Genomic DNA, 19,096 nt, shown 5'->3' on the forward strand with positions numbered 1-19,096 from the left:
TAAAATCCACACGCCTCTAAACACATGTACGCTATCATCACTTGTCGTTGGCCAGGTTAGAGCCTCTGTGGAAAGTGTTCATGCAACATACAGCAAGAAGAGGTCTGGAGACAGAGTGGGTTGAAGGCTGCTTCTCCGTAGTTACCATTATAAAACTTCTGTGCTTCCAAACTGGATGCATGTCGGAGTTTTCCGGATGATGATGTAGCCTGGGAGAGTCAGACTGGGTATCGGATCTCCAGGGTCCACAGAAAAGCAAAGGGATTCTGAAAAGCATCATAGATGTGTAGGGCTGGAAGGGGCCTGCACCGAGGCAGGACCAAGAAAACCTACCTTTATGGTTAGATATTCGGAAAAACTTTCTAACTTAAATCTCCCTTGCTGCAGATTAAGCCAGTTACTTTTGTCCTACCTGCAGCATCCGGCGAGAAGGATTGATCCCCTGTCTTCTTCATAACAACCCTTAACACATTTGATGTCTGTGACCACCTTCTCCCTCCCCATCTTCACTTCTCAAGACTAAGCATGCTCAGTTTTGTTTTAAACATTTCTTCATAGACGCGGTTTTAAAAACTTTTCATTGGTTTTGTCACTCTCCTGGAATCGCTCCAATTGTCTACATCCTTCTTACAGTGTGGGGCCCGGAAATGGACCCTGTACTCCAGCGGAGGCCTTGCCAGGGCCGAGGAGAGTAGGACAATTACCTCCCATCCTTATGCTTGGCACTCTTGTTAATACACCCCAGAATGATCTTGGTCTTTTTCACAGCTGCACGACATTGTTGCCTCATTTCAGTGTGTGATCCATGAGGACCCCAGATCCTTTTCAGCAGTGCTGCCCCCTGGCCAGCTGTGAGTGGGGGATACTTAACCTGACTCCTGGGCACAGTAGCAACCATCAACCTGCGTATCTTGTTGCTGCAGGATATTGTTGAGGCAAATAAGCTGAAGAAGACTCAGAGGAGCTAGCAGTATCCCCTGCAATTATAGTGGCTTGGGTAGCATTATAAAGGCTCTCAAATCACTACTTCTCGTAAGCTGGACACCAGCAAGAGCCAGGGAGAAACTTCCTGCTTCGTGCAGTGCCCTGTGTTATGGCATTTTGAAACATCTGCTACTAGTCAGTATTGGAGACAGGCCTGAATGAGCCATTGCTTCTGCTGGGGCATTTCCTGTATCCCCTCTTGCGCAGCCCCTGTTTGGAGAGTCGACCGCCTCTCACCTCTTCCAACCATCCACCAGAGGTCGGTCTTGAGCGATGTGGCACCTAAGGAAAAATCCCTCCTCTCTGCACTGAGCTGAGCTCCCCACTTCCCAGTTAAAATGTCACCTCCGTTATTGGATATTGCACAAACCAACCTTCCTCCCCCTCTTCCAGCATCCACGAGCAGCAAGGAAGCTGTACCCTGAGCTGCTGCCAAGTCTCTAACTCCCCCACCTCCCCATCCATTAAGCCGGGTAGGAGGGAGCGTGTGCTGGTAACTCGACCCGGGAACATGCCATCCCTGGCTGAGGCAGCAGCAGGGGCTCCAGCATCTTAAATGCGCACCATCTGCAGCACCTTGTCTTGGGAGCAGATGGACTAGTTTGGGGCCCGTAAGGGAAATGAGTGCCCTGGAATATGTGCATGTGTGTGTAATAGTCCCGAGGGGGTTCCTCGACCCAGCAGTAAATGTAACCAGCCTGCCTGGATCTAGGGAAGAGGGGGTGCCCCACTGGCCCGCAGTGTTGGTGGAAATTGGGCCTTTGTCATCTTTCTTCCCCTAGAAGCTCTAATAGCTCCCAGAGCTGCTCAAACCCTCCCTCCCCAAGGTACCTGGCCTCATTAGGAAGCCCTTTCCAGGGGGCTTGTTGGCAAGAACTGATAACAAAGGGGTGTCCAGATCCACCAGCTCATCAACCATCTCTCCTGCCTGGACTCTCCCGAATCATCCCGGTTCCTAGGGGCAGGGCCCTCAGCGAGAGCAGATCTGGTGTAGAGCCGAGCGGGTGCACTCTGCTGGGTTTGTGACTGCAGCTGCGTGCAATGGCCCGTGGCACCCAAGGACCAGGCTGGCAAGAGTTTTGCCCGTTGGGGTGGGGAGGGGAGCTCAGCTAGTTTGGAAAAGTTGGCCCTTTAAAGTAACATTTAAATCTAGCCCTTTGGTGGAATGCACCCATGGCACCGCAGGCACTGCTGCAGTGGAGGCTATTTCTCCCCTCCTTCCTGCCCTGGCCAACGCTGGTGAAAACGTCTTGCTGCTGTTCTGCCATCCTGCCCACTGCTCGGTTCTGTCCCTGGTGCTGGCGTCAATCAGCTGTTCCGCCTTCACTATGGGACATAGATGCGTCAAGAAGAATTCAAGATACATAGACCACAAGATAAAGATGGAGTCTCTGTTTCAGGGCTTGTCTATATTATTACTCCACCGTCAGGGGTGGCCAGCCTGAGCCAGAGAAGGAGCCGGAATTTACCAATGTACATTACCAAAGAGCCACAGTAAGATGTCAGCAGCCCCCACTCAGCTCCCCCCACTCCCAGCGCCTCCCCCTCCCTCCTTGTGCCTCCCAGTCAGCTGTTTGGTGGCGTGCAAGAGGCTCTGGTGGGGGAGTGGGAGCAGCAAGGGCACTGCGGGCTCAAGGAAGGGGTCAGGCAGGACTGGCTGTTGCCTAGGGCACTAACATTTGAGGGGCGCTGATCGTGGTGGCTGGATCTTCGGCTTCCCTGGTCGTCTTTGGTATTTCGGGGGCCGGACCTTCTGCCACCTCTGTTGGGGGCGGTATTTCGGGGGCAGGACCTTCCACCACCTAGGGTGCCAAAAAAGCTGGGGGCAGGAAGGGGTGGAATGGGGGTAGGGCCTGTGGCAGAGCCAGGGGTTAAGCAGTGAGCACCCCCGGCACATTGGAAAGTTGGCGCCTGTAGCTCCAGCCCTGGAGTCTGTGTCTATACAAGGAGCCGCATATTAACTTCTGAAGAGCCGCAGGTGGCTCTGGAGCCACAGGTTGGCCACCCCTGCTCTACCAATGTAACTGTTTGGAAGTGACCTAAGCTAAACCAAAAAAAGATCATTCTTATTCCATATAAAGAGTGCGCCCAGCAGGAATTACACCAGTGTGGTACAGCTGGTAAATCTCCCCACATGGACAAGTCCTTGGTTTCAAATGCCTTTCCTGCCTGTGGTTGTCTCAATCTAGCTACTTGTGTCATATCCAGGATCTTTCTAATTGAAAGCCCTGAGTGGTCTAGGAGCTGGAGGTCCCTTCAGGACAGTTCAGATTGGCTGCATTCCCCTTGTAATGATTTGCTGCCCAAGAGCACTGTTCTCAAACAAGAGGCCCTCATCTGCCTGTGCCCAAGCATGGTGCGTTTCTGGGTGCAATGCAAGGAAAACATGCATGGCATCAGTTAACTAGCACCATGAATAAGATGTTGATGTACCTCACTGCCCTCTAGTGGATGGAACCAGAACTGCTCAGCTGTGTGACATAGGCCCTGTATTGCTAGCAGCTAATGGAGATTCTCCTTATGCTTTTGGTAGAGGAGGCTCTGGGTTGCATCCCTGTTTTGTTGTGAAGTTTTGAATGGCAGCATAGCTCTAATCAGAGTCCTGATCAGCCACAGATTTATTACAGGATTGTGGCAGACCCTTGGGTTAATTAATTCAAACTAGATGGCATCTCCTGTTGAGATACTGCTTGTTATCGTTTCTGGGTGCTAGGGCAGGGGATGATTAATACAGGTATCTCAAGCTCGGAATGGACTTGCACATCCCTGTGCAAACACACGTGTTCTGCCAACAACTTGGCTTCAACAGTGCATTGCGAGGCCGTATCTGACTTTCCCAGCTCTGCGGTGCGCCTGGCTAGGAGCCGAGGCAGAGATGCACGGAGCGATATGGCTGTGAAATGGCATGGAGCCAGTATTCGTCTTCTCCAGCCGTTTCCAAATAGATGGGTTAGCACTTGCAGCAAGAAGAGGTTAATTAGAGACAGATACTGTCTGGGTCTCTCAGGCTCTGATAGTGGTGTACTTAGGGGCTACTTGCCTATTAGCTGCTGTCCCAGGGAATATGGGGAGGTGGGGGCTGGACAGACCAACCCTCATTTCTTTCCCTAATTCCGTTTTCTCCCTTTCTTTCCAATAACTGCACATTTACTAGGCCTGGTTGAAATATTGACCATTTTGTAGCTTCTCTTCTTCAGTCCAAACCTGCAGAGTTTTTCTCCTTGTTTTATTTACCAAAAGTGGAGCAGAAGATTGAGTAACTGGGCCAGACCCTCGGCTAGTTGAAGCTGTATGAGCTAGACCAGCTGAGGACCTGATCTGCTGAGACTTCCACAGTCCCTCTCTCAAACCTTCCCCCACTCTTTGGGTCCTGCTGGGCTTTGGCCTCCAAGGCCTCTCCAGGGAAGGCCGTTGGCACGGGGTGGGGACACGGTTGCCTGGGTGCTGGCTCATCCCTTGCTTGCTCTCACAGTGGGTTGGGAAGTCCACATGACGTCACTGGTTTTGATAGACTCATGGCCTCGCATTTCCTCTGCTCTCCCAAAGACCTCTCCACCTAAGTCTGAGCCCCTGGAGATGGCGTGCGTAGCCCCAGACCCTGGCCCTGGCAGGAACACCCGGCAAGGGGCCAGAAACCAAGCCTCAGCTCAGAGTGGGGACAACAGGCTTGTCCCCCGTAGGCCGGCTCTGGGATGTCGTCTCCTTCATACATCGGTGGTGGCATGGACCAAGATCACAGCCTTTCCCATCAAGTCTGAACTCACGGGATGGGGCTCAAGGCTGTTCCTAAACTCCCCTCTGTTCTCTTTCAGGGGAATGACCAGGTTCGATTTGAGCTCACCTGTTACGCCCTGTGGCCTCAGATCAAGGTAAGGTGTTCGGATGACTACTCCCACTCAGCATGGCTGTGACCCAGGCTCCCTTTGGGACGTCTGACGGGTATGGGGAAGGGTCTTGAGCATCTGGCTGTCGGGTTCGCCCTCTGCACGAGGGTCTATTTGTGTATTCTGGTGTGACTCCCACCTTGCAGACGCGGGAACAGCATTCCCCACCCTTGCCCTTAGCTGGCTCGATGGCGCCGTTTCACTTTGTGTTGGCCACCTGCAGTGCTTTGCAATGAGGTTCCCTCTGCCAGCCCAGCCACCTGTGGGGTGTTAAAGTTAGCGCTAATCGGAACATTTTACATCAGACACTTTTCAGTGGAGGAAAACCTCCCCCTCCCCATGAAAATGTTTGTTTCTTCTGAACGTTTCTGTTTTCAACAAAAAACCCAAAATGTTTCCCTTCCTCCCCCCTTTTTCATTTGTCCATTTGGAAAGTGGAGGAGGGGGAGGAATTGAGGGGGAAATAACTTTTTTTTTTTTTTAATTTTTTGAAAATTGCTTAAAATTTCAGGTTTTGGATTTGGTTTTTCAATGAAAAATGTAACCCCTCCACCCCCATTTAAAATCTTTGTTGAAACACACGTGTAATTTGGTGCAGCTCTGGTGAATGTATTGTTCAGAATTGCTTGGGTGGCCCATAAAGCCTGTAAACCGTTAAGTCGTTGGGGTTGGGGAGCACCAATTAGCCCTCAGCTTTGGGGGGTTTACGGACCCCAAGAAATCTAATAATGGAGCGAGCCCCATTTTACTTTCTTCATGCTTAGCCAGCTGACCAGAAATTGACAAATCAGGTTTTGATAGAATCTAAGCCCTGCCCCCATCCAGAACCTCGGACCACACCTCTGGTCTTCAGACTCTTCTGAGCTTGAAATAAATTGGCTTAAATCTTTGTAGCATTCCTGGCTGCCCCTACTCATCCAAGTTCTGACTGGGACTAGATGCATCATGATATCACAACACTCTTCTGGTAGCATGGACCTCCTGCAAGAACCTCAGGATCTGGCCCACTTGAACCCAGATCTCAGTTTAGCAGCTTGGACTCCTCTCTCATTTTTCCGTCCCAACTCTGCAGACCCAAGAAAGCATCTGTACTTGGGTGCTAACAAATTTATTTGTGCATAACCTTTTGTGAGCTACAGCCCACGAAAGTTTATGCCCAAATAAATTTTAGTCTCTAAGGTGCCACAAGTACTCTTGTTCTTTTTGCGGATACAGACTAACACGGCTGCTACTCTGAAATCTGTACGTGGGTGCTGATCAGACCCAGCCAGCCAGCCCTTTAGGGATCTCCTCGTGACGCCTCTTTGCTGCCAGCCTCACACCCAAGTCAGATGTTACTGAATACCCACAGAGACTCCACTAAGTAACTGCTCACGAATCCCCTCGCTCAGGGCCTGAGCCAAAGCCTGGGGGAAGACCCTATTGTCTTGAGTGGTCTTTGGATTGCTGAATGCCATATGCGTAAAGACCTCCGAATCCGGCATTGTCACCGGGCCCCTCCATCCTACTACACTTCCCACCGTGCAGGTGGGTCCCAGGATCTGTCGGCTCGTTCAGTAGCCCTGCAGAGGAAAAGGAAAGGGCCAGGGTCTCTGGATAATCTGCTGTTGGGTGTTTTACTTTTTAACACAGACGCAAGCGACTCAGTTTCTCTTTAACAAGCCGCCAGCTGCTCGAGGTGACGTTTTGGCATTTGAGGGGGCTGTAATGATCTTTAATTGACCTATTTTTACCCCAAACACCGCAGTGCTGTGAAACAAACAGTAACAAGGCAGCCGCCTTGAGCGGCTGGTGGGATAATGGGCCCGTCCCCCTCTCTGCAAGCGTTTTCTGCTGCTTGTTAGGGTTACTGTGGCAGCTTGGAAGGATCTCGGGTTACTCAACCTTTGTATGGGGAGATTAAATCTCTGCCGATGGATGTGGTGTGCGCTTCAGGCAATGACAATCGCTTTGCCACACTCCCTGCTCTGGGAAACTTACAAAACTAGTCCCCAGTGTCTTTTGCTGGAGGCGAGGCTGTTCTGATTGATTCTCACAGTGCTGTTTGGGACTCGGATGGTACTGGTGAGGAAAAGGCTCATAGTGACTCGTCTGCGGAAGGGTGTGGAGGGAGAACAGGCGGGTGTGTGAGGGGAGTATTATTATGGGGGAGGAATCAAAAGGGAACAGGCTTCGGGTGTGGGCTCGTAAAACCTCCAAAGATTGACTTGATTCCTTGTTATCTGACCCACAGAAGCTCCTGTGATGGGTGGGGTGGAGACAGGTCCATGTACACTATTTCTATTCCCCAAACTGTCCTCATCTCGGCATTTCCCAGCTCGCAGTCAAATATCTCTCAATGTCTTGGCCTGCCCCCTGATCCCGCTCTCCTAGAGCAAGGTAGGAGTGGTCCTGTCAGCCGGTGGCAGGTTAGCGAGGGCAGATCAGTCCCTCTGTCATGAAGGTCCTGATGAGACATGAAGTCATGCTGCACAGATGAGGGAGGAAGCTTGGGTCGGAGGGGCTCATCAGATGCTCCCTGGAGCCTGGAGGGCTCGGGCAATTGGCAATGGGAGGTCGAGTCTCTGAGTGCTCCATCGCTGCTCCAGAGTTAGCTTTGCTCAGCTGTGCTGGGCCATTGTTTCTGTTGGGTGACTGCTTGGTGCATGGGAGATGAAGTGTGTAGGGGGGCGGTCGCTCAGTCCATCCTCTCTGTCTGCCATCACTCCCAGCGGCCTTAGTGATGGGACAAAGGCTGAATGGACCATAGAGCCTGAGCTCCTCTCTTGCAGCTAGACGCAGCCTCTGCCTCAGGCCTGGCTGCACGACGGTGCTTTGCTTCTGGAGAAAAACCAGAACAGCCGAATCCTTACCTGGAGGTGGAGGGTGATCAGGCCCAGGGGCTTTGCACTCACTTGCATGGCCCAGGCAGGTGCTGGTGCAGGTCCGAACTCTATGCCACTGCATCGGGGGACTGAGTGGGCGAAGGCCCCTTCAGAACTGCTCCTGCCCTCCTACTCCAAGCGTCTGGCAGGCCCCTTGGCCAAGGGAGTGCCACTCTCTGCCATGTAGGTCTCCTCCCACGATCTGACTCCATGGCTGAGAGAAGGGGAGAGTCCCCTGGCTCAGGGCAGCTCTTTCCGACTTGGGGCTGCTGAGTGTGAACTTGCCAGGGGGCTCTGTGGGTCAGGATCTCTGCAGGCTGGGCTGGCACACGCCTGTGAACCGGGATCTCAGAAAGGACCTGCTGCCACTGCGGGACACGGAGGAATTGGCCACTCCCTCTTATGGCTTGTATTTGAAATGCCTCAGAGGCAACCTTGCTGAACCCGCTGTCTGTCTCTGCCCCGTCCCTCAGATCATCGCTCCCTGGAGGATGCCCGAGTTCTACAATCGCTTCCGCGGACGCAGCGACCTGATGGACTACGCCAAGGTACAAATCGCCCCTCTGTGGTATCCGCTACGCACTCCCCCTTTGCTTTTTCCTGCCTTTGTTGCCCCCCAGTCCATCCCACCCTCCGGGCCGTGGGTCACAGTTCTTGCTCTGCCAGGCAATGGAGACAGCATTAGATTTACTTAGTTGCTCCTTAACTGGGCAGGAGGTGACCCCGTTGGGCAATGCCCAGGCGATCCCGCCATGCCGAGGGTCAGAGCAAAACCTCCCCTGAAGTGCAAGGAGTGGGAACTGCCCACAAGTCTCCTGCGTGGCAGCTCAAGGTGGTTCCACTGGGCTGCCCCCCTCCAGATCTATTACTCTTAGTTGCACTGGGGGGTAGCATTAAGAGGCACCAGCCAAGGTCAGGGCCCCATTGTACGGGGTTCTGCATAGACACGTAGGAAGAGACCATTCCTGCCCCCTAAAATCTCCTAGTCCTAAACTAGACACGGCAGAGGTATGGATTAAGAAAGGATAATTCTCCCCATTTTACAGATGGGGAGCTGAGTCCCAGATGGCCCGGCGCTCTGTCACCCTGCACCAGGTGTGGTCATTAACATCGCTGCAGAGTGGAATCAGAGCAGCAGCATTTTACACCCACTGTACGCTGGGTGAAGGACGACACTTGGTTCAGAGCAGTGGACAGTCAGGCCCAGAGAGATTAAGGGTGAAATCTTGGCCCAATGAGAGTTTTGCCATTGACTTTAGGATTTCACCCTGAATTAACTGTGGCAGAGAAATGGATCCTGTCTTCCGAGTCCCCATCCTGTATCTTAAAGCACACACCCATCCTTAGTCTCCCTTTAATCCTCATGATGCAGTGTGGCCTAGTGGACAGAGCACAAGACTGGGGCTTGGGGAAATCTGGGTTCTGTTACCAGCTCTGCCACTGACCTGCAGGGTGACCCTGGGCAAGTCACTGCACTGCTGTGCCTCAGTTTCCCCATCTGTAAAATGTGGGTAATGACACTGCCCTCCTTTTGTAAAACACTTGGCGGTCGACTGTTGAAAAGCACCATGGAAGAGCGGGGTTATGTAGCTGTTCATTATTATGACTGTCTTGATGCCTTCTTCTTTTCCAATTCAAAAGTGCTCTGGATTTAGCTGAGCACCACCTCTCATGTCCCTTGTGGGAATTAAGACTGGCTCTGCGTGAGATTTCTGCTGTTATTTCTGGATGCAAGGGTGTGTGTGAGTGTGTGGTGTTTTAATGGCCTGTAATTACCTGGATGTTAGTTGTAATCCATTTGCCAAGGAAACTGGTCCCAGCTCAATGGCTTGCTTAATAGACAAGGCAAATACATTTCCCTTTTGTCGTCCCTTCCTTTTTGAAGTACAAGTTGCAATAAAACATATTAGAAGTTTTCCATCAGGTTCTTTAAATGCCCACCAGGACACCTTTCTTTTTTAGCGACTTCATGGAAATGCTTGACAATTGGGCTCAATCAATCAAAAGAAAGAAAGCAGCTCTGTGCATAAACCAGAAAATTGCTTCAGTTTTTAAATAGCAGCCGTCTAGGCTGGCTGGATAATATCTGTGAAGCCAAGGTGCTGAGTTGCAGGGGATGCGCTGCATGGAGCGTTAACAGCAGAGTACGCGGCCTCAGCATCTCATTAAACCCCCGAGTGCTGCGTGTTGAGGATTGTGTTTGCCATCTGTTGTTTCATTATTAAGAAGGCAGTTTACAAGAGCTTCCCATATGTTGCCAAACAAATTGTCAAATAGCAGACTTGGGAAGAGAGCTGAGTTTTTATTATATGGAAAATAGTATGTGTCTCTTTAAAAAGGCCAAAAAAACAAAACCTCACCCACTACCACGGTTTAGGAGTCCTATTTAAAAGGACAGGGTTGCAAACACAGCTTTCAGAGACACTTGAGCTCCTGGCCTCTTTAATGTACAGAGAAAAGGAGTTTTCTGTTCTCTTTCATGATCCGTGATCTGAAGAAATCAGCTGTTCTGTTCTTTCAGGGCCCAATCCTGCACATATTTAGTCTTACTCACGTGGGTTCCGGTGGGTCTTGATGAGATGAAAATTGGGCCCACGTTGCCTTTGCTAATTTTACTGCTCGTGTGAGTGAAGTGAAGCACCTGGGTAGAGAATTGCGGGATCAGGGCCTGGCTCACGTATGTAGTTTACTCACATGAGCATTGACATCATAGGGGTGTTGGCCAGATCAGGCCCTTAAATTAGTTTTGTGTTTGTGATCTGATGCTGTGCACTTAGTTTAGTTCTGCAAGTAGGGGATCCAATGGGTGCTTTAGGAAACTTAACGCAAATAGAAATAGCGGCACTTCTGTCTTAAATTTCACTGAACACAGGTGTCGGGTGTAAGGGTTTTTTAAAATCTGTCTCTGAGCATTGTCTTACGTTGCTGGAAACCCACATCCAGGAACATTAGGCTGGTGCCAGACAAAAAGTAACTGAAACTGACGATAAACACGAGTAAAACAGATCAGTCTAGTTTCAGTAAAGTTAGTCCAATACGAGAACAGTATCCATCTGATGACTAAAAATGGCTTTCATCAAATAATGTCCTTGGATAACGTTCACTCAGATCTACCTTTCAATGCCCAAGCCGAGTGAAATGCAAAAGGTAAACAAAGGGCAGCAGCACCAATTCTCGTGACTTTATTATGAGCCTCGGGTTATATGGGGGGTTTCTTCAAGCCTTAACTCCTGGAGTCATGTGATGTGAGAATCTCAGCTTCCATTTTTAAAATCATGTTTCTAGCACTCCTGGGTATGGAGGAAAACTCGACCTTTTAAAGGCTCAAAAATCAGAAGGCAAATTAAAGTAACCCACACTGTAGTATTTTTTAAAATCTCAGGTTTTTTTTGAATGCCTGCAGGCTCATAATACCGAATGGGCATAAATGGTGAAAGGTCTGTTACGTCATTTCTCTGCCAATGATCTGTAGCTTAGTAACCCGAAAAAGGATATTTTAAAAATATGCAGGGCTCAGTCTTCTGCCAGTATAAATCCTTGCCATCCACGGAGCTAGACTGACCTACACCAGCTGAGCATCTGGCCCAGAGAGCCTCCCTTGCCTCTCAGTTACAATCTCATACGGCCTGGTTTTAGCCTTGTGGGACTATTCATGCACTTTGAGCTGGTGCATAAGTGTCTGTTTGCAGGCTTGGGTCTAAATCCGGAGTAACTTGGTTGAGGTCAGTGGCGTGACACCAGCCTAAAACTGGTGTGAGATCAGAATCAGACTCCTGAATCAATCCTGGTCTCTAGCATGCCAGGCTAAGCTGCCCAAGGCAAACACAACTTTGAACCAACAGTTGTTATTATGTTTTGTAAAAAACACCTAGAACCAGGGAACTAGAAACTGGTCTGGATTTCAGGTCAAAATGCTGTTTTTTAAACTCTAATTGGAAAGCCAATTAATTTTCCCGTTCAAGTTCCACTAACTTGTGACAACTCAGGGTCTGAAGGAAAAGGATGCGATGCTGGTGGACAATTGGAGGGAGATAGGGGCATGCCTGTGAGGACAGTTGTGAAACAAGTGTGTGAGTGTTTGCTCTTCTGCGCACAGGCGCCAGGGGGGTGGACTGGAGGAAAGGAGCTGTTAGCAGAGTGCATTACCTCAGGGCCACCCTGTGCTGGTGATTATGGCCCATTCAGAATAAACAAAGAGGAGCATTAATTGACTAACAAGCTCTTGAAAGCTAATGGAGCAGGCAGCGGGGCTGCTGGAGTGTGAGCAGGGTCCCCTCTGTCAGGCTGTGGGGCTTGGACGTGCTTCATGGACTCTGCTCTGAGGGTTGGGGAGAAGGTCTTGGGGTGGGGGTCGGGGTTTGTTGGGAGATCCTGATCTGGGATAGCCTGCATGTGCATGCTCAGGCATGGTTATAGACCAGGGATAGGCAACCTATGGCATGGGTGCCGAAGGCGGCACGCAAGCTGATTTTCAGTGGCACTCACACTGCCCAGGTCCTGGCCACCGGTCCGGGGGGCTCTGCATTTTAATTTAACTTTAAATGAAGCTTCTTCAACATTTTAAAAACATTATTTACTTCACATACAACAATAGTTTAGTTGCCCTACTGGTACCCCCCCGCCATCCCCCCCGGGCAGCCCTGGCCTCTAACAAACCTCTACTAGAGAGAAAGGCGGGGAGGGCACATCGTCGCTGCTGTTCTTAGCCGGGCTGGCTGGGTTCAGGTTAGCGTGGGTATGCCTAGCTGTGCTGCAGTGCAGACTGAACCGGAGAGCGGAGGGGTTGAATGGAGGAGGGGCGTGGGTAGGGGTGTGAAGGGGGGAGCACGCGTGGGAAGGGTGAGTGAAAGGTGTCAGGGTCCTGTGGTGGGGAGCAGGGCTCAGGCGAGCTGAAGTCCGTGCCAGAGGTCAGGACTGGTGTTGGGGGATCCAGGTCCGAAGTGAGGATCAGAATCCAAGTGAGAGCTGAAGGAAGCTGGGAGTTCAGGAGCACGCTCCGTCATGGCGGCTCACTGGGAATCCCCGTCGTGGCCTGGATGCGTCCTGGTACACCCAGAGGGCATATATGGGGGCGGAGGACAATTGGGAGCCTCCAAGGTGGCTGCCAATAGGATCTCTCAGGCTGGGCTTCCTATAAATGTGTCTGCTGCTGCAGGTCGCTTGGAGCAGCCAGGTCAGGGCTGCTGCCAAACGACCACGTGGCGGTGTCCACTGACTGGTGGTTCTGCTGACCTGGGTGCGAGTCCTGCCAATCCTTGCCAACGGGAGGGTAGCTGGGGCTTTCTGCCTGCGTGCACCTGGGCGAGCGAGCCATTTTGGAGGGGATGAGAGCCTCATTGACATAGAACAAAGCAGGGATGTCCCCCTTTGCTTTATGACATCTCCATTTGTTTGGCTTTCTTCTGCGGGTAAAAGACGTGGCCTTTGGGCTGAATGGAGCGATGCTGCTGCAAAGCCTGCGTGCTAGCCGTTAACCAGCAGTCTCTGCTCACATCCTGGGTTGTGGGTGCTTCTGGGCAATGAATCAGTCTCTCTGCCCTGTGCAGCGCCGTGCATGGATATGGCACGGTATCCGTAGTATGAAGAACACGGCTGTGCAAGATCTGCCAGTCCCTCGGCGTGTGAGTGACACACACTTAGACTCCCTTGGCTCTATTCCCCTAGGTGTCACTGCCACCCCTGGCTCTGAATGTGGCCCCGGGAATGCAATGCTTGTGCTCACTTCCTGCTGTCTTTCCAGCTGGGCAGTAGCTTGGATCTCCTGCAACCTGCTTTGGTGAGAGATGGCGATCGGCCCTGCCAGTGGGGTTGTGCGCTAGTCTCTTAGAAAAGCTCCAGGGGATCTTTAATGGACACTGCTGCCAGGTCCCCCATTAACTTGCCTGTGTCTTGGTGGTAACAGCAGCACTGGGTGACGCGCAGGGTTTTCAGACCTGTTCCCTGGGCAATACTGAGCCAGTCTACCTTTCTTGCCCAGCTGGATTTTGAGCCTGTTTTGCCTTCTCTCCCACAGAAACACGGCATCCCGGTTCCAGTCACTCCCAAGAGTCCCTGGAGCATGGACGAAAACCTCATGCACATCAGGTGAGCCTGGGTGGTTGAAGGAGCTTCCCAAGGGTGAGGTGTGATCAGCACACTGGCCTGATTCTGTGTCCTGCGCCTTGCGCAGTCATTTCAAAGGAGGGCAGTGAAGGGCCGGGCTTCAGCCCCTTCTTTGTGGAGCTCAGCATCTAGCCCAACGTCTCATTTCTCAAGCAGACAATATCCGTTACTGTGCTTGTCTTCCACACACACACACACACACCACACACACACACACACACACACACACACACACACACACACACACACACACACACACACACACACACACACACACACAGAGAGTACTTAACATTCCTCTTTGTGTGCATAAGGATTAGTAATAGGAGGGAGAGAGACTCCTCACTGCTCCTAGGTTCTGCTGGTGCCCATCACTTGTCTCTGAGCAGCACTCTATAGAGCGGGTCCTTGCGAATCTCTCCTGATGTAAGATTGCAACCTCCTCCCTCTGACGTTCTCCTTGCAGCTCCACTGAATGAGCATGTCTCACTTTCAAGCAGTCCCAGCTGGAGTGGGTCATGGGGACATAGTAAGAAACTTTGCCTGGGAGACTGGTTACTCTGTAACTACCCACTGCGTGGTTTGTTGCATCTTGCCCCAAAGCAGCTGGTACTGGCCACATGAGAATGGCCATACTGGGTCAGACCAAAGGTCCATCTAGCCCAGTATTCTGTCTTCTGACAGTGGCCAATGCCAGATGCTTCAGAGGGGATGAACAGAACAAGTTATCATCAAGTGATCCATCCCCGGTCTCCCATTGTCAGCTGCTGGCAAACAGGCTAGGGACACACTTCTGGAGGCAGGATACTGGACTAGATGGACCCAGGTCTGATCCAGTCCGGCAGTTCTTACGCTAAACCCTATGGGCCCACTTCTGCTCTGTGAGATCTTCCTGTCTTTGCTGGGTTTGCATGGGCAGATCTTAATTTCTTTCTCTCTCTCTCCCCTCTGAAGCTACGAGGCTGGGATCCTGGAGAACCCCAAGGTAATCGATCATCTCCTTTACGTCTTGCGTCTTACATGGCAGTGACTAGAGCCGAGGGCGTGTGATGTATTTGCAGGCTAATTTGAAATTTCACGGCAGGCCGTGTGTGGCGGGGAGGCCAAGTCCTGCCATTCTCCTCCCCTACCCTCCACCCCCGCCTTCCCCCTCCTGCTACGTTAATTGCTCCTGGGATGAATAGGGGAAGGAGCCGTTTCAGGGTGACACTGACGGAGAAAATGTCATTGGGAAACAATGAAGAAGCAATTAGCCAGATGAGGCACTTGACTAAGGGAAGAGGGAGAGGGGCTGGCTGCTGAATGCACCCCAGCTTCCAGAGTGCCGCTCCTGTCCCCATCTGGTGCTAGAGATGGGAGGTGGGGGTGGCGGGTGCCACCTCAGACGGATGGAGTGGTTTTGGTCATTCCCCTGCCCATGTGCCACTCAGGAGCCACGTCCCCTCCACCATGGCCCAGTTCCGTAGCCCGGGGATACCTTTTGCTTGCTTGTCTCTGTTGTGAAGTGAAGGGTTCAGAGCCCCTGGAGGGATTCCTCTCCGGGGGGGAGCGGGAACTCTGTAGCAGGAATAGAAAATCTCTTTGTGTAGGTACCTTCTCCGGGGTTCAGATCACCTCGGGGAGCTGCTGCTCAGATGCTGTCCGGCTGGGAAGTAGCCCGAGAGAACCCTGGCTGGGGAGTGCCTTGCAGAGGGAGAAAAGAGACTCTCCTCCTGGACTGTTGCTGTTTGTGAACCTGGCTTTGCATGCCAGGAGGTGAGGGGGGAAAGCAGCCAGGGGCTGAGATGTTAGGCACAGCTTGTGCAATGAGCCCCCAGCAGGGCAGAGTGAGGGATGTGGGGGAGGAGATCTGCAGACTAGTACTGCTTTAGCTGGGCTGTCTGGGGAGGGATGGGGGAATAGAGCTGGGCAGTGCCTGGAGCCTAGCTCCTGATGTGGAGTCATGGGTGGTTGAAGGCTGCAGGACAATCTTCAGGAGCAAACTCCCATTCAGGATGGAAAGTCCTCATGTGGGTCTTCCATCCAGAGAAGCCTGGATCCCAGACTCCTCTCTCCCTGTCAAGGATTCCCCTCCCTTATTGCCACATGGACCTCAAGGCTGGGCTGTGCATCGGAGCCAGCTGGGGACAGGCTGGGTGCCATGGAGGAATGTCAAGGAGAACATTCCCTGCACCACCTGGGCTACAGATTCTTCTGCCAGTCAAGGGGCTTGGTCCTGTGGGCATTAGCCCCTGGGGAGTTCCCAGGGTAGGGAGGGGCCTCCAGACACAAAGTGGACGTGCAGGTCTGAGTGCGTGTTTCCTTGATGTTTATGGGCCAAGGCCCCATAAGTGCTTGGCCAGGTGGTTGCTAAGCCCCCATGAATTGTGGCTTCCCCAGTCGGAAAGGGATACAGATCTCAGCCTCCCTAGTGCAGCCTTCTCGTGACTTCTGCACAGAATGCCAACTTGCCCTCTCGAGCCAGTCCCAGCCTCCTACCCCTCTCGGGTGGGGGAATCCCCTCACCCCACTTTCCAGCCACAAGTCCCTATGTTAACTGACTTCTGAGGCCCTGTGCCCTGCGGTGAGCTGATAGCCCTCCCCTCGCTGTCCTTGTTCCAGTGCAGCGCCTGTCACTCCGGTGCTCTGACTGTGTTCTAATAGGGCTTGCAATGCTTGCTGCCTGCTGGCCGCTGTGTTTCCAGTTCATGCTCCACCGGCCTTGCCACACTTAGAGAACTACTTAAACTATCCATCAACACCAATTAGACAAGCAGCAGGGCAGGAAGGATGAGGAGGGAGAGATGCAAAGGAATCCTCCTCGCGCCTGTGGTGCACTGATGGGCCACGTAGCCTGTGGCCAGGCTGATGTGTCTGCTCACGAGGCAGTGGTGATCACAGGGGATAGCCCCGGGGAAGAGAGAGTCTCCAGTTTTGGACACAGAGATGGTGATGGCTGTGTGGGCTCACGGGGCTGACAGCTGCTTCAATCTGGAGCTTGTCACCACTAGCTTGTGGGAGCCCATCTAGCCCAGGCCCGTCGTGATTATTCCCCGTCGGATGCATCTGTTCAGGGGCCTGTGTGAAATGAGCTTGCAGGGTCTCACTCTATCTTCTAGCAGACCAGTGTGTGCATCGCATGAACCACTGCCTCAGAGGGCACCCAAAGGGCATCTGCGGTAGCAGCCTCGGACCTGGGCCTGAATGGGCCAAGGCAACTGAAGTCCCCTCTTGCCCCAGGTGAGGTCTGTCCAGGTCAGGCTCTGAGGCACTATGGGGAAGCTTGCCCGGCTACTGCCTGGGCTGTACCTGTTCTCAGGGCCTCGCTCCCTGGGGCTCTCGGCCCGGCACTTACCACTGATTTGGTCCCTAGGGTGAGTTGGCCCCAGTTCCTTTGTGGGCCCTCCCTCTCCCTTAAGAGTGGTCTGGGTTGGTATGAAGTCAAAGAGAGCAAAGGACTGAAACCCCTGGCCACTGAGCGTGTGTGGGCCAGCTATGGGCAAGCGTTCTCCCACCCACCCCGCAGCTTTGCCAGTGCTCTCCCAATCCTGGCCTGTAGCAAGTTCCAGCCTCTGGGCCCTTCCCTCCCAGATCTGCCAGTGCATCTCGCGCCTGGCCTGCAGCTCCCCAGGCCTGGGTCTTTGTGACTGTCACTGTACCTCCATCCCCTTCCATTCCCGCACTGGGCCACTCCAGACTGGAGGCTGAGACCATCCCAAGCCCTGCTGTGCTCCCGCACTGAGCCCAGCTGTCCACACGGGACCAGCCTGCGGCCACCCCCACTCATGTCACTTGTGACCAAAGCCAGATTAGAAAACTCCGTTTTCTAGCCTAGCACAGTCAGGGAATGAAGGCGCTTGCCTTTCTACCTTAACCCTTTCCCAGGTCCCCTTTTAACCTCCTTGGGCGCCAGCCATTTCCAGCAATGGAATTCACAGGGAGACACTTGCAAGGGATTAAACTTTAACACAGTCTCTTCCCCTTTCTAAAGGGGTAGTGACTTCACTGGCCTCCCCTTCCGCTTCAACCCGCTTCCTGAGCCCAGGAAGAAAACCTGGGGCCTAGGGCAAAGATCTAATTGCTGTGGAGAAGGCCTTAGAAGAAAAGAGGGGTGCCAAACCCCTGCGAGTCCCCCTCCCCCCCAAACCTCTCAGACCTGCCAAACGGAGGGATTTGAAAGCAGATGGTTGAGCTATTTTCTGCCTCTGTGAGGCCCGATTGAAGGGCAATGAGGCAGCTAATGCGGAGAAAGATAGAAATTTACTTGCTTTAACTTCATATGGCACTCTGAAAGAGTTCATTCAGGCCCAGGCACAACAATATCAGCCGGATGAATAAACCATTTGCGGCATCGATAGCTCTACATCATGGGTTAGTTCATGGACCATTTGCTTCCAATTTCTTCTCTTCTTGCCCGTTTTTCTTGCTTCTTTCTTCTCTCCCCCCCTTCATACACACACTCTTCCTTTCTCTCTCTCTCTCTCTCTCTCTCCCCCTGTCCCTCCCCCCCTCCTTCCCTTTAAAGATGACATTGCAGGACTAGCCCCCCTGCAGAGATGGATAAATAGACGGCATTGATACACGGCAACAAACTATTTGTCATTTGAACTGTGCTTTTAGGAGAGAGAATAAAAAGAAGGCAGCCGCGCACGGTAATGATGGAATGCAAGCCAAATGTCACTTTTATTTCTATTTAGTTATTTGATTTAATAGGGGTTTTCATAGTTGGCTGAGAAAATTGGAAACTATCTGACTTTGACTTCCCATGTTTAGTAAAGAGATTTTAATACTTTTCTTCCTCCCTCCCTCTCCCGTCTCTCCTTTTGAACTCAAAGTTTTTCATCATCTCAAACGAGTTGGTCTAGTTAATAAGTATGATCAGGGCTAGAAAAGGCCAGACGATGTAAAATTGAAATCTTCAGCCCGTGTAATCTGTGTGGGTGTGCAGGGAGTGAGTGTGCATATATCTTGTTTAAAGAAAGAAAGAGGCATGAAAATCCTAGATAGTTTTTGGTAAAAAAAAAAATATTTTAAAATAGTCACGTTGCTCTTTGTCTTGTTTTAAAGAGAAGGCAATGTCTGTTCCCTCTGAGGATTGTTAATATGGGTGTGTCTAATACATATACCAAATCTTCAGCTAGTGTAGATCAGCAAAGTGCCACTGACTTGGGTGGATCTATGCCAGTTTTAAACCAGCTGAGCATCTGGCTTCTGTGTGCCTGTAGGTTGCTGGTGGTGTAAACAGGCATAACTCCTTTGAAGAGAATGAAGTTACACCCATTT

At 51.9% G+C, this 19,096-nt stretch overlaps 1 protein-coding gene across 1 annotated transcript in view; it reads left to right on the forward strand.

The window, feature by feature from the left end:
- ASS1 (argininosuccinate synthase 1) overlaps positions 1 to 19,096 on the forward strand; it is a 65,389-nt gene that overhangs the window by 6,409 nt on the left and 39,884 nt on the right. Inside the window, exons 5-8 of the mRNA XM_032797663.2 lie at positions 4,797 to 4,853; positions 8,206 to 8,280; positions 13,746 to 13,816; positions 14,789 to 14,819. Of these exons, the coding sequence (XP_032653554.1) occupies positions 4,797 to 4,853; positions 8,206 to 8,280; positions 13,746 to 13,816; positions 14,789 to 14,819 (234 nt within the window). The remainder of the gene's footprint in view (positions 1 to 4,796; positions 4,854 to 8,205; positions 8,281 to 13,745; positions 13,817 to 14,788; positions 14,820 to 19,096) is intronic.

The sequence above is a fragment of the Chelonoidis abingdonii genome, chromosome 24 (genome assembly GCF_003597395.2).
Source record: "Chelonoidis abingdonii isolate Lonesome George chromosome 24, CheloAbing_2.0, whole genome shotgun sequence".
Taxonomy (NCBI): Eukaryota; Metazoa; Chordata; order Testudines; family Testudinidae; genus Chelonoidis; species Chelonoidis abingdonii.